This window comes from Mobula birostris, chromosome 20 (assembly GCF_030028105.1).
Source record: "Mobula birostris isolate sMobBir1 chromosome 20, sMobBir1.hap1, whole genome shotgun sequence".
NCBI lineage: Eukaryota > Metazoa > Chordata > Chondrichthyes > Myliobatiformes > Myliobatidae > Mobula > Mobula birostris.
The window spans coordinates 30,726,113-30,742,252 of NC_092389.1; the positions used below are offsets into that span (position 1 = coordinate 30,726,113).

General features: G+C 43.5%; 1 protein-coding gene across 1 annotated transcript in view; it reads right to left on the bottom strand.

Moving 5' to 3' along the window:
• kirrel3a (kirre like nephrin family adhesion molecule 3a) overlaps nt 1-16,140 on the bottom strand; it is a 785,869-nt gene that overhangs the window by 340,113 nt on the left and 429,616 nt on the right. Inside the window, exon 2 of the mRNA XM_072238867.1 lies at nt 2,752-2,901. Within this exon, the coding sequence (XP_072094968.1) occupies nt 2,752-2,901 (150 nt within the window). The remainder of the gene's footprint in view (nt 1-2,751; nt 2,902-16,140) is intronic.

Genomic DNA, 16,140 nt, shown 5'->3' on the forward strand with positions numbered 1-16,140 from the left:
ACGAGGTTATCATACGAGGAAGGTTTGATGGCTCTGGGTCTGTACTCACTGGAATTCAGAAGGATGAGGGGGCATCTCATTGAAACCTTTCGAATGTTGAAAGGCCTAGACAGAGTAGATGTGGAAAGGATGTTTCCCATGGTGGGAGAGTCTAGGATAAGAGGACACAGCCTCAGGATAGAGGGGTGCCCCTTCAAAACAGAGATGCGGAGATTTTTTTTAGCCAGAGGGTGGTGAATTTGTGGAAATTGTTGCCACATGCAGCTGTGGAGACCAGGTCGTTGGGTGTATTTAAGGCAGAGGTTGGTATGTTCTTGGTTGGACATGGCATCAAAGGTTATGGGGAGAAGGCCAGGAACTGGGGTTGAGGAGGAGATTTAAAAAATAAGGATCAGCCGTGAGTGAAGAGCAGAGCAGGCTCAATGGGTCAGATGACCTAATTCTGCTCCTGTCTTATGGTCTTATGGTCTTGTAACCCTCTATTTTTCTATCCTCCATTTTCCGACCTAAGAGTTTCTTAGATGTCCCTAATGTACTGTATCTACCTTTCCCCCACCCTTGGCACAGCATCCCACACATTTACCATTCTCTGTAAAAAAATAAACTTACTTCTGATATCCACCCCCCCTTTACTTTCCTCCAATCTCCCTAAGATTATGCTCCTCCGGATTAGCTTTGGTTTGATTCCCTTTGTTACTGGAGATTCCTTCTGTCTCCTTGAGTCCAACTTGAGTGTTGACCCATTCCAGATTTGAGAATTTAACTCGTGAACTCCTGCTATTATCACCCTTGCATAAGGAACTACTGTATGTACCATCAAACAGCCCTGTCTTCAATTCCACTCATCCCTTGCATTCCCTCTTCAAAATTTTACTGAATTACCTGCTCTCTAAGTTTGCCCCGGAGTCACTGAGAAATAATGACTTCACTATCTACAATTCAGCAAGGAGATCTATTTTCCATTTTTTTGTTTGTTTTTCATAAATGTTTTGGAGATGGAGAAAAATCTAAATGGCTCCATCAAACATCATCTGATGGGGCAGTGATGAGTACATTAGTTTTCCGGTTGGTGGGACAATACCCTTGCCAGGTGACCAATGGGAAAGCATGGGTTAAGGGTTTGTCAGAGGTGGGAGATCAGGTGATGCAAGATCTAGGAACTGATCCAACTGGAAAAAAAAAATTCCACCTTTTCCACATTGTTTCCTTGAGCTTCAGTTAATGCCAATGGGAATTTCAAATTATGTAAGATCTCTAACGTTAAGCCTGTACTTTCTAGAGTTTGATAGAGTGAGAAGCAATCTCTTGAAATGTACAAAATTCTTAACTGGGTAATACTTTCCCTTGGCTGTGATGTCAAGAACCAAGAGCCACAGATTCAAAGCAAGAGGTTTGGTCAGAACAGAAATGGGAGGAGATTTGTTCACCCAGAGATTGGCAAAGATTTGGAATCGCCCATCGAAGAGTGCTGTGGAGGATTGGCAATATTAATGTTCTGCAGAGAGGTCACCTGTTTTTTTACATATTAAAGTGATCTAGTACTATGTGTTAACATAGAATATATAACATAAAACAGTACATCACAGTACAGCTCCTTCGCCCCATGATTTTGTGTTGACTGTTAACCTATACCAAGATCAATCTAACCTTCACTGCTAAATTGTCTTCCATCCTCGTGGCTATCTAAGGATCTCTTAAATATCTCAAATACATCTGCTCTACAATTACCCCTGAAAGTGCATTCCATGCACTTACACTGTCTCTATAGAAAACCAACTTCTGACATCACCCCTATACTTCTCTCCTTAAAATTATGCCCTCTCGTAAAGGTAATTGCCACTCTGGGAAAAAAGCCACTGGCTGCTCACTCTGTCTATGCCTCTATCAAGTCACATCTCAACCTCTTTTGCTCTAAAGAGAGAAGCCATAACTCCCTCAATCTTTCCTCATGTGACATGCTCTCTAAACCAGGTAAAGCATCCTGATAAATGTCATCTGCACCCTTTCTAAATCTTCCACATCCTTTCTGTAATGAGGCAACCAGGAATGAATACAATACAGTACAAGTATGGTCTAACTAGAGCTTTATAGAGCTGTGACATTACCCCGTGGCTCTTGAACTCAATCCCTTCAGTAATAATGGCAACACACAATATGCCTTCTTAAACACCCTATCAACTTGCCCAGTAAGTTTGAGGGATCTATGGACATGGACCTCAAGATCTCTCTGCTTCTCCACACTGTTAAGCATCTTTCTATCACTCTTATACTCTATTTTTAAGATCGACCTTCCAATGTGAATCACTCCACACTTTTCTGGATTGAACTCCATCTACCACTTCTCAACCCAACTTTGCATCCTATCAATGTCCCTTTGTAACCTTAAACACCGTCCACAACACGGCGAATCTTTGCATCATCTACAAATTTACTAATCCACCCTTCCACTTCCTCATCTAAGTGTGGGAAAGTGGTACTGAGGTGAAAGGTCGGCCAAAATCAGGAGCTGAATAGGCTGAATGGCTTCTTTCTCTTATAATTAAATGTACAGTATTTCCAGTTACCATTTTAGCATTTGCTAAAATTCCACAACAGCTCAACAACTTGGTAGAAATATTTGCACCTGTACTTCAGAGAGATGTTCTGGGGCTCTATTTGTGCTGAGCGACTTGCTAGTGAATTGTTCCGCTGTTGGCCAGTAGAATGCATGAAGGTCAGAGTTTGCCATTGGCCTTGTTGTCAGCTTCTTACCTGGCAGCTGATTCTCGACCCCTAATCCAAGTCCATCCTTTGTCCACAGAATGATTCCGCGATAGCCGGTGACTGCACAGGACAGTGTGACTGGGTGACCAGCCACCACGACTCTATCCTCAGGCTGCTGGATGAATGAGGAGGCATGGCCTATGGGAAACCAAAAAAAAACTTGGCTTAAACTAAGCATTCATTTTACAATAATTGGAAACAATAATAGATTTGCAAATTTAAAATAAAACTGAAAATGTTACAACTACTCAATGCTCCCTCCTGAGGGGAAAATGCTTGCAGGCCTTTTCCCTTCAGGATAAGTGAGACGAGAACTAGAGGTCATAGGTGAAAGGTGAAGTATTTAAGGGGAACCTGAGGGGAAACTTCTTCACACAGGGAGTGGTGGAAGTGTGGACTGAGCTGCCAGCGGATGTGATAAGTATGAGTTCAATTGTAACACTTAAGCGAAGCTTGGATAGGTACTTAGATGGAAGGTGTATAAGGGGCTGTGTTCTGGTTGCAGATAGACGGGACTAGGCAGAAGACCAGACTGGCATGATCTAGATGGGCCAAAAGGCTTGAATATGTGCTGGAGGGCCCTATGACTTTATGACTCTATGACCCTTCATCCAAACAGGGGACCCTTCTCTCCCCATTCCCCAAGGGACCACTCAGAAGTGTATTGCACTGGGATGACATTAGGTCATGTGATGAAATTTCTGGAGTCCTGGAGGTTTCATCACATGACCATCCACCTACCTTTCCCACCACTGGTCTTCTAACACATCAATCCTTCTTCTGTCCTGCCTGTCCACATTATGGGGTACTAGAGTTATTCAGTATGGAAATAGTCCTTCAGCCCAGCAAGTCTAATTGGAGAGAATCTTTGTAGTCCAAATGACTGACAGTGTAACAGGTTTTTCCCCTGCTTATGATGTCATAAAAATAAGAAGCATATGATTTTAAAGAAAATAACAAAAAAATCATGTTTCAATGTTTTTTCCTAGATTGGTCACGGCAATAGTGAGAAATGAATCTTTAGTTTCAGCAGTCTGAGGACAATATAAGGGGTAGTCACCCTGAACTTTAAATATCTCCAGCCATTAATACTAACAGCCTATTGGACTGGCAGAAGGAGTTTTCCATGGGAGCGTTGCCATTTTTTCAGAATGAATAATGCTGAGTGAAGTGTTGTCTAGCAGGTCCCAAAGGAATCTCTCAGAATCACTAGGCTAACAAGCGATTCTGTACATGCTGAAAATCTTGAGCAACACACACAAAACACTGGGGGAATTCAGGAGCTTAGGCAGGAAGCGAACAGTCAATCTTTCAGGCTGAGACCCTCCATTGCAACTGGAGTCCCTAGTGTGTCCACATCTAAAAATGCTGACGTTGGTATTAAATACCAAAGGGGCATGGAGAAAGGGCAGTCACTGTTTGTGAGACTATGTGATTGTAGTGTTGTATCTTTCTCACACCTTTTGGATCCCAAGAACAGTCAAGAACTGAATGAAAGCAAGACCTTGAAGCAGAAGAATCACAGAATCATAGAGTAATACAGAAATGGGCCCTTCAGCCAACTACATCCATGCCAACCAAGATGCCCATCAAAGTAGTCCAAAACTGCTGGATTTGGTCCCACATCCCTCTAAAAATTTCCTGTCCATGTACCTATCCAAGTGTCTTTTAAATGTTGTTATTGCATATGACTCAACCATTTTCTCTGGCTACTTCGGCCACCTTCTGCATGAAGAAATTTCTCCTCAGACTTTCCCCTCTTATCTTACATCCTTGTCCTCTAGTTTTTAGCAACACACATAAAAATTGCTGGTGAACGCAGCAGCTCTAGGAAGAGGTACAGTCGACGTTTCAGGCCGAGACCCTTCGTCAGGACTAACTGAAAGAAGAGCTAGTAAGAGATTTGAAAGTGGGAGGGGGATGGGGAGATCCAAAATGATAGGAGAAGACAGGAGGGGGAGGGATGGAGCCAAGAGCTGGACAGGTGATTGGCAAAAGGGATACGAGAGGATCATGGGACAGGAGGCCTAGGGAGAAAGAAAGGGGAAGGGGGGAAGCCCAGAGGATGGGCAAGGAGTAAAGTGAGAGAGACAGAGGGAGAAAAAGCAGAGAGAGAAAAAAATTAGTAATAGTAATAAATAAATAAACAAACAAACAAACAAACAAACAAACAAATAAATAAATAACGGATGGGGTATGAAGGGGAAGTGGGGCATTAGCGGAAGTTAGAGAAGTCGATGTTCATGCCATCAGGTTGGAGGCTACCCAGACGGAATATAAGGTGTTGTTCCTCCAACCTGAGTGTGGCTTCATCTTTACAGTAGAGGAGGCCATGGATAGACATGTCAGAATGGGAATGGGATGTGGAATTAAAATGAGTGGCCACTGGGAGATCCTGCTTTCTCTGGCGGACAGAGCGTAGGTGTTCAGCGAAATGGTCTCCCAGCCTGCGTCGGGTCACGCCAATATATAGAAGGCCGCATCGGGAGCACCGGACACAGTATATCACCCCAGCCGACTCACAGGTGAAGTGTCACCTCACCTGGAAGGACTGTCTGGGGCCCTGAATGGTGGTAAGAGAGGAAGTGTAAGGGCATGTGTAGCACTTGTTCCGCTTACAAGGATAAGTGCCAGGAGGGAGATCAGTGGGGAGGGATGGAGGGGATGAGTGGACAAGAGAGTCGCATAGGGAGCGATCCCTGCGGAAAGCAAAGGGGGGGGAGGGAATGATGTGCTTAGTGGTGGGATCTCGTTGGAGGTGACAGAAGTTACGGAGAATTATATGTTGAACCCGGAGGCTGGTGGGGTGGTAGGTGAGGACAAGGGGAACTCTATTCCTAGTGGGGTGGCGGGAGGATGGACTAAGAGCAGATGTGTGTGAAATGGGGGAGATGCGTTTGAGAGCAGAGTTGATGGTGGAGGAAGGGAAGCCCCTTTCTTTAAAGAAGGAGGATATCTCTTTCGTCCTGGAATGAAAAGCCTCATCCTGAGAGCAGATGCGGCGGAGACGGAGGAATTGCGAGAAGGGGATGGCATTTTTGCAAGAGACAGGGTGAGAAGAGGAATAGTCCAGGTAGCTGTGAGAGTCCGTAGGCTTATAGTAGATATCAGTAGATAAGCTGTAGATAAGAGATAGAGACAGAAAGATCAAGAAAGGGGAGGGAGGTGTCAGAAGTGGACCGGGTAAACTTGAGGGCAGGGTGAAAGTTGGAGGCAAAGTTAATGGAGTCAACGAGCTCAGCATGCGTGCAGGGAGCAGCGCCAACGCAGTCATCGATGTAGTGAAGGAAAAGTCGGGGACAGGTACCAGAATAGGCTTGGAACATGGATTGTTCCACAAATCCAACAAAAAGGCAGGCATAGCTAGGACCCATACGGGTGCCCATGGCTACACCTTTAGTTTGGAGGAAGTGGGAGGAGCCAAAGGAGAAATTATTAAGAGTAAAGACTAATTCCGCTAGACGGAGCAGAGTGGTGGTAGAGGGGAACTGATTAGGTCTGGAATCCAAAAAGAAGTGTAGAGCTTTGAGACCTTCCTGATGGGGGATGGATGTATATAGGGACTGGACATCCATGGTGAAAATAAAGCGGTGGGCGCCAGGGAACTTAAAATCCTCAAAAAAATTCAGAGCGTGTGAAGTGTCATGAACATAGGTGGGAAGAGATTGAACAAGGGGGGATAAAACAGTGTCAAGGTATGCAGAAATGAGTTCGGTGGGGCAGGAGCAAGCTGAGACAATAGGTCTACCTGGACAGGCAGGGTAGAAGGATAAATGCTAGGAGGGAGATCAGTGGGAAGGGATGGGGGAGACGGGATGGGTAGGAGGTAGAAACGGTAAGTGCGGGGTGTGGGAACTATAAGGTTAGTAGCAGTGGATGGGAGATCCTCTGAGCGGATAAAGTCGGTGATGGTGATGGAGACAATGGCCTGGTGCTCCTTAGTGGGTCATGATCAAGGGGTAAATAAGAGGAGGTATCCGCGAGTTGTCGCTGTGCCCCGGCAAGGTAGAGGTCAGTACGCTAGACTGCAACAGCACCCCGCTTATCGGCGGGTTTAATAGTAAGGTTAGGATTAGTGCGGACGGAGTGGAGAGCAGAGCGTTCGGAAGGAGTGAGGGTGGAATGGGAACAAGGTGCGGTGAAGTCGAGACAGTTGATGTCCCATCGGTAGTTAGCAATAAAGAGATCTAGACCAGGCAGAAGACTAGAGCGGGGTGTCCATGAAGAGGAAGAGGGTTGAAGACGGGAGAAGGGGTCATCGGTGGGGGTGGAAGAGTCCTTGCCAAAGAAATAGGCTCGGAGACGGAGACGGCGGAAAAAGACTTCAGCGTCATGGCAAACGCAGAACTCACTGAGGTGTGGGCAAAGGGGGACAAAGGTAAGGCACTTACTGAGAACAGAGCACTCTGCCTCAGACAGTTGAAGGTCAGAGGGGATGGTAAAGACCCGGCATGGATGAGAAGTGGGATCAGAGGGAGGAGGGGGAGGGAGGCTGGTGGTGTCAGTGGAGAGGGGAGGGTTGGGGTTACAGGAAGAAGGAGCCTCCGAGGGCCCAGGGTATATGATGGAATGTGATGGAGGTGGGATTGCAGAGTGGTGGTGAGGGAAGGGGAGATGGACTCTCACAGCTATCTGGACTATTCCTCTTTTCACCCTGTCTCTTGCAAAAATGCCATCCCCTTCTCGCAATTCCTCCATCTCTGCCGCATCTGCTCTCAGGATGAGGCTTTTCATTCCAGGACGAGGGAGATATCTTCCTTTTGTAAGGGGCTTCCCTTCCTCCACTATCAACTCTGCTCTCAAACGCTTCTCCCCCATTTCACGTACATCTGCTCTCACTCCATCCTCCCGCCACCCCACTAGGAATAGGGTTCCCCTGGTCCTCACCTACCACCCCACCAGCCTCCAGGTCCAACATATTATTCTCCATAACTTCCACCACCTCCAACGGGATCCCACCACTAAGCACATCTTTCCCTCCCCGCCTCTCTCTGCTTTCCGCAGGGATCGCTCCCTACGTGACTCCCTTGTCCATTCGTCACCCCCATCCCTTCCCACCGATCTCCCTCCCGGCACTTATCCTTGTAAGCGGAACAAGTGCTACACATGCCCTTACACTTCCTCCCTTACCACCATTCAGGGCCCCAGACAGTCCTTCCAGGTGAGGCGACACTTCACCTGTGAGTCGGCTGGGGTGATATATTACATCCGGTGCCCCCGATGTGGCCTTTTATATATTGGCGGGACCCGATGCAGGCAGGTAGCTGAACATCTACACTCTGTCCGCCAGAGAAAGCAGGATCTCCCAGTGGCCACACATTTTAATTCCACGTCCCATTCCCATTCTGATATGTCTATCCATGGCCTCCTCTACTGTGAAGATGAAGCCACACTCAGGTTGGAGGAACAACACCTTATATTCCGTCTGGGTAGCCTCCAACCTGATGGCATGAACATTGACTTCTCTAACTTCCGTTAATGCCCCACTTTCCCTTTGCACCCATCCTTTATTTATTTATTTATTGTTTTGTTTTTCCTCTCTCCTTTTTCTCCCTCTGTCCCTCTCACTATACTCCTTGCACATCCTCTGGTCTTCCCCCCTCCTCCTTTCTTTCTCCCTAGGCCTCCTGTCCCGTTATCCTCTCATATCCCTTTTGCCAATCAACTTTCCAGCTCTTAGTTCCATCCCTCCCCCTCCTGTCTTCTCCTATCATTTTGGATCTCCCCCTCCCCTCCCACTTTCAAATCTCTTACTATCTTTTCTTTCAGTTAGTCCTGACGAAGGGTCTCGGCCCAAAATGTCGACTGTACCTCTTCCTAGAGATACTGCCTGGCCTGCTGCGTTCACCAGCAATTTTTATGTGTGTTGCTTGAAATCCCAGCATCTGCAGATTTCCTCGTGTTTGCCTTCTAGTTTTTGATTTCCTGTCCCTGGGAAAAAGATTACGTGTATAACCCTATCTATGTGACTTGTGATTTTCGACACCCCTATGATATCACACCTCAGTCTCCTATGCTCCAAGCCCGACCAACTTCTGACTATAACTCTGATCTCCGAGGGGCAAGTTAAAGAAAGGCAGGTCAGATTGGATCTTGTGAAATATAGTGAGTCAATAATGGTTCACAGCCTTTTCTCTGGCACCATTCATAATATGACAGGGAATAAAGCAGTGCTTGGAAGTGGGAAACGAGAAAAAGCTAAAAGATTTTCAATTTAGATACGGTTGACATTATTGTGAGGAGATGGAGTCTGTACACTGTAAACAGGATTTTAATGCATGAAATAATGGAGGAAATATTTGGAGATAAATACAACTGTGGACAACAGGGAACCCAAAGAATTAGAAAGAGATAAATACAGAAAGGGGCTACTGGTTTATTCACTTGTCCAACTAACCTGCTCATCTATGTGCGTCACACATTCACATTTGTACATTTACACTGATTTCGTCTAAACTCAAGAAACAATAATTCATGTATTCATGTTATCTGAGAGTGAGATATATGTGTTGCTCTGATTGTTTCTCTCCGTAACTTTAGTCAAACTTTCATTTCTGTCTGTACTGCCCCCTGTTCCAGTCGCCCCAAGATCTATCTGAACTGAACCGACTCAGGCTGAGTTTTCTATGTATTGGTAACTCAGCAGGAATATAATTGGATGCGCAATCTGCTGTAATTCTGCAGCCTAGCAAGGAATTTGATGATCTCTTCCATATGCACCCATCTCTTACTTGTTCCTAAATTACTTGTCTTTGACAATTCTCAGTGTGGAAATAAGCATATGCTTGATACTATTTTGTGTTGTAAAGAGCACAATAGAAATAAGCAAAATTGAAGACAACTACTTAAGATGATGCTTGTGAAAAGGCATAACATAAGAAAATGGATCTAAATTCAGATTGTCACATCACTGGGTCCCACATATTTCATCTGATCCACTTTGAGTAGATTGACTAAAAGTTATCAAATTGCCACTCACAATAATCAGTGGGTGCTCTTTAAAAAGATCATATTGCTTAGGTCTAGCTTTGTAAAGATTCTTCTTACACTAATTAGAAGCTTTTTGGTTTTCTTTTATCTATTTCTGTTGCATCGGTAACTGGTGTAATAGCATCCATGCTGTTGCGAGACCTGGCACTATAAGGATGACCGTGGCTCTGTTAATGTTAGTCTCAAAAAATTCTGCAGATGCTGGAAATGTTGAGCAACACACACGAAATGCTGGAGGAACTCAGCAGGTCAGGCAGCATCTAAAGAGGGGAATAAATAGGCGATGATTCCAGAATAATAAGGTGGGGAGATGAGGAGGAGGTGGAGGGAGAGTACAAGCTGGCAGTTGATAGTTGAGACCAGATGGAGGGCAAAGGTGGGTGGGTGGTGGAGGAGGTATGAAGTAAGAAGCTGGGAGGTGTGGATTTTACTCCTTCCTTTCCAGTCCTTATGAAGGGTCTCAGCCTGAAGCATCAACATTTTATTCTCTTCCATAGATACTGCCTGACCTGCTCAGTTCCTCCAGCATCTTTTGTGCGTCCTACTGTTGTCAGGTTTAGTGTATTCACAAATTACTTCTACCTTTTCTGTGATTGTTTGCAAAACATTTGCCTTTAGTTTTAGCAAACCCATAGCTTTCTGTTCAATTGCACACTTGCTCCTTTTATGCTTTGTGCCTGTGTAGCTGCTAGAACACAAATAATGATTGAAGATTTTCTTCAGAAGTACTTCTGAATTAATATATAATCCTCAGTGCATTCACACTTGTCCACTGTAGCTTAAGCATTGTTTAGTGATGAATTCACACCGTACAGGGTAAAGTAAATGTGTACAGATTGTCAATTAATACTGGCTTTGTTACTTCAATTTGAGCTTGGTACGAACTTCAGCTCCTCCCAGATCCTCAGTAAATCCTATTAAATAGGTCTCGGGATCCACTCATCATCTACTGTAATTACCACAGAGATGAGTACTGTCACTTGTGAGGTGATCCTGTCCACACTGACACCAACACTTGGTCACTCTGATTTGTCTTTACTGGAGCTCTTTTCCCTTCAAATTATCCATCATTTCCTCCACAGTGGAAATTTTGATTCCACAGTGCATGCACTACAGGGAGACAATTCCATCAGATTGGATTTGTACCTGGCTAGACCCTGGTACATGGACCATTTCAGCACCCCTTCCTAACAACCTTGAAGCCTCTACACTGAGCAGCTTTATCTAGCCCAACTCCAAATCTGAGCCGATCTTTGTCCAAAACCTGGACAATTAGTTTAATCAGTTACAAGTACTGATGTGCCTGTCCCCTGAGTGTTGTGACAAACTAAACAATTCCTCTAACCTAAAGCCTTCAATATTTGCTCTCAATATATCTTTAAGTTCATTGTAACTTTTGCCAGTGGTACTTGGCTGAATTTAGATACATATCCTTGTCACAATGGAGCACCCTACAGTATGAACACATTGTCCAGTCAACGATATGCTTCTGTAGAAGTTATTCAACTTTTGGCCATTGGCCTTGATGGGGAAACTGGTCAGTAGCCCAGTCCTCACTTTTCTCTGCTGATTCTTACTGTGAAAAGTCAGAGGGACATGCAGCATGTCAATAGGCTTTTTAGTCTAAGGAATCTGCGCCAAACATCAAGCACCCATTTACACTAATTCTACACTAATTCCATTTTGGAAGTTTTCAAAAACAATTTTAGTAAGCTTTCTTCAATTCTTCCTGTTATTTTGGGCAGGCACATTCTAACTTGTCATATCAGGAAAGGTTGAGTGACCTAGGGACTTTCTCTTTGGAGTGAAGAGGCATATAAGATTATTAGAGGCATCGGCAGTGTGAATAGCCAGCACATTTTTTTTCTCTAGGGTGCTAATGGCTAATACCAGAGAGCATACTTTTAAGGTGAATGGAGGAAATTTTAAAAGAGGTATCAGAAGCCGATAGTTTACACAGAGTTGTGGGTGGGTGGAACACACTGCTGAGGATGATGGTTAAGGCTGATAATAAGGACATTTAAGAGACCCTTAGATAGGCACATGAATGAAAGGCAAATGGAGGGTTATGGGCAATGTTGGGAAGGGAAGGTTCCCAAGGTTTGGGAAGGTTTGGACTGATTGTAGAGTGGGTTAAAAGGTTGGCGCAACATCATGGGCTGAAGCACCTTACTGTTTATGTTCTACGTTCTATGTTACAACTGTCACCAACCATTTTCACAATGTCATTTCGTATGAAAACATTTCCTGGAGTTCTATGTATGGATTGAAGATCTCCTGTATTTGGTTGTAGACACCAAGGTAAATCTGACCCTGGGAATGATGCTGGGTATGGGCAGTGAACAGGAAGGAAATGTGTCCAGCTTTCTGACCAAGGGGACTGAACAGCATGTGCCTTCTAGATGAAGGAGGAAGGGGTAAACCACTGGCTTTAAAACAACACCCATATTTCTTCAGAGGCACAAGAGACAGCAGATAATGAAACCAGGAGCAAAAAAAAATGAATGACTGGAGGAAATCAATGGGTCAGGTACCATTTGTGGAGAGAAATGGGCAGTTGATATTTTGGGTCAATACCTTTCATCTAGACTTATTTTTCTTATATATTTTATATAAAAATAAGAAACAACTAATATTTCCTTATCTTTTTTTTGCTGAATTGACCAGAGCATTAACTTTGGAGTTTACTCCTGAATGTAATAGAGCACACTTGACGAATAGTGGTACTTCACGTTTACATTAATCGTCATAGACATACATCCAGGGCACAAAGAGCATGAAAGGATATGGGGAGAAGGCAGAACATTGGGGCTGAGAGTGAATAGGAATCATTCATGATGAAATTGCGGAGCGGACTCGATGGGCAAAATGGCCTAATTTTGCTCATATATCTTATGGACTTATGGGCTGATACACAGGGTATAACCACCGTGAAAATTATGTTTCCTTTCAAGTAGCAGCACAGTATATTACAAGATAAGGACAAATGCAAGTTAACATAAATGCTAATTTCCATAAATTATATATAAGTTACAAGTGTGCAAAATAAACAACACAATAAACATCATGACACTAGTGCAAGGTTAACAGAGGCTTGTTCAAACACTACTGGACTTTGCAAGTGGGTAAATAACAGTTCCTGAATTATATTTTCTGTTTTGTCATTCACTTACTGAGGATCATTTTATTCCATACCCACAGTTACAGGGGACTGATTAGTCCTTTAAACTTGTGCTGTGAGGATATCCTGCAAACACTGTGGCTTGTGTGAACCTGTCTAGCAAAAGTCCCGCATATAACAAGCCTTATTTCATTCTCTATCTACAGTAAAACCTATTGCAAGCCCTTCGCCACAATGTCCTCCCTGTTACATAACCCTTTGTCAACTCTTCTTCAAGTGCATCTTTTCCTCAACAAACCTGGATTGGCTATTCCCCATTTCCCATCCTGCACCCAGTGCAGAACTCTTGAACAAAGAAAAATGTTTGTCTGCAAACAACAAGATCCCGTGAAAACAGGAAAAGATCATGAACATACATTTCCTTTTTGTCTGGATTCATACTATCCCACTCTCCATTTCCCTGTCCTCAACAATTCATGAACAGCTTCTGCCCCCCGCCATCAGATTTTGAATGGTCCTTGAATCCATGAAGACTACCTCACTATTTCTTTTTTTTTACACTACTTATTTACTCTGCCTAATCAGAAATCTGTACTGGGAACAAACTGCTGCTGTAAGAATAGATGGAGAAGTGAGTCAGTTTACGAAAATCAAGAGAGGCGTTAGGCAAGGATGTGTTTTCTCTCCTGATTTATTTAATGTGTACAGTGAAACAATATTACAAAAAGTAAGAGACATCTTGGGAATCAAAATTGGCGGTGAAAACATCAATAATTTCAGATATGCAGATGACACTGTGTTAATTGCAAGTACAGAGGAAGAACTACAAAACTTAATTGATATAGTTGTTGAAGAAAGTGCAAAAATGGGTCTATCTATCAATTGCAAAAAGACAGAATGTATGGTGATATCCACAAAGAAGGAGAATCCTATCTGCAGGCTGAGAATAAACGGGGAAGACATAAAACAAGTACAGAACTTTTGCTACTTAGGAAGCTGGGTGACATCAGATGGCAGGTGCGACATGGACATCAAAAGAAGAATAGGGATGGCGAAAGACACCTTTATGAGAATGAAGAGTATACTGACCAACACTAAACTAGGCATGACAACCCGCCTCAGAGTACTGAAATGTTACGTTTATCCAGTTATGTTATATGGCTCAGAATGTTGGACAATATTTAGTAACATGAGGAAATGAATTGAAGCAGTAAAGATGTGGTTTTTGAGGAGGATGCAAAGAATACCATGGAAGAAACGAATATCTAACAAGTATGTCATGAACAGAGCAAACACAAAACGAGAAACAATGTATGAAATCATGTAAAGGCAACGTAACTTCATTGGACATGTGATTAGGAAAGAGGAGTTAGAATGCACGGTAGTTATAGGAAAGATTGAAAGGAAGAGGAAGACAAAGACAAATGATGATGGAGACAGCAGCCAGAGAACTGGAAATGAATACCAATGAATTGATTCACTTGACTCAAAACAGGAGTGTGTGGGCCATGGCAGTCAAAGCTCAAACTGGGCACGGCACCTGATGATGATGATGATTTATTTTATAATTTTATGTCATTGAACTAAGACAGTGATAATAAACCTGATTTGATGTGCCAGGCCTGGTACGGAAAGCAAAATAAGAAGACTGCCTATTCCGGGAGCAACGATGGGTCTTTGCAGGAGCAATACTAGCTGAGGGCAGGAATAGATGGATTTGCAATGCCACACAGCTGGCTGCAATTATCAGAAAGAGGTGAGAGAAAAAGCAATAGAGTTTACATGAGGGAAATGGAGAGAGAGAACCAGATAGAAGAAAATAAACTGCAGCCCAAACCATGAAGTCAAGAAAATCAATTTCATATTTTATTTACATTTTTATTGGACTCACTTGTCAGCTGCATTTATTTCATTGACACACAGAGCTGTTGGAAACAATTGCTCAGTGTGCTTTAAAATCACACACACAGCCTGTAGGGAACAGGCATGGCACAGACCTGGGTTCCTGGCTCTGTCTGTCTGCTACAGCATCATCAGCACATGGCCCTCCAGCTGCCTGAATGTTGTAGATATGGAGCAGACACCACGTCTCTTTACCCTTTAAAATAGAGCATGAAACTGATCTCTTTGTGAAACTTTTTTTTATCTGTTAATTTTTTTTTAATGTGACTGATGGTCAACTTTTTATTTGAAAACATGAAACTCCCTGAAGATTCACCATGTTCAAGGTGTGAGGTGAACGGATTCAGCACGTTTCAGGTGTGAGGTGAATTGATTCACCATGTTCCCTGTGTGAAGTCAGTATATTCAACATATTCGCTGTGTGAGGTCAATGCATTCACCACGTTCAAGGTGAGAGGTCAACGGATTCAGCACGTTCAAGGCGTGAGGTAAATCGATTCACCGCATTCAAGGTAAGAGGTCAATGGATTCACCACATTCAAGGTGTGAGATGAATGGATTCACCAAGTTCAAGGTGACAGGTCAATGGATTCACCATGTTCAAGGTGAGAGGTGAATGGATTCACCACGTTCAAGCTGTGAGGTCAATAGATTGACCATGTTCAAGGTGAGAGGTCAATGGGTTCTCCACGTTCAAGGTGAGGGGTCAATGGATTCACCGCGTTTAAGGTATGAGGTAAGTGGATTCACCACCTTTAAGGTGAGAGGTCAATAGATTTGACATGCTCACTGTGTGAGGTGAATGGATTCACCATGTTTGAAGAATGAGGTCAGTGGATTCACCACGTTCCCTGTGTGAGGTCAATGGATGTTACTGTAGTAACGTTTACACTAATACCTGGTGTGTGGATGTTTGTGCTTGTAATTTATATATGTGAGAGAATATGTGTGAAAGTATACACATTGGAATTTAGATCAGTATGTACATTTGTTAGTGTTTGTGAAAACAAATCTGTGTGTGTGTGTGTCTACATGTACAGTATATGTGAAAATAGGGTGTGTATGTGCATATATGTTAATTGAAAGCATGTTTGTGTTTATGTGTGTTTGTGTGTGTGCATTTTTCTGTGTTTTGTATAACACCATCAATTCCTGTGTGTGTGAGAGTGTGCGTATGCGCGTGCATATATATGTTTTCACTTGAATTTATGTTTATGTGTGTGTTTGTACATATTTTAAACAAAGTGTTTGAGTTCATGTGTTCTGTGCGTGTGCGTGTGTGTGTGTGTGTGTGTGTGTGTGTGTGTGTGTGTGTGTGTGTGTGTGTTTGTTTACACTGCTGCAGAAAATTGTGCGGTATACGT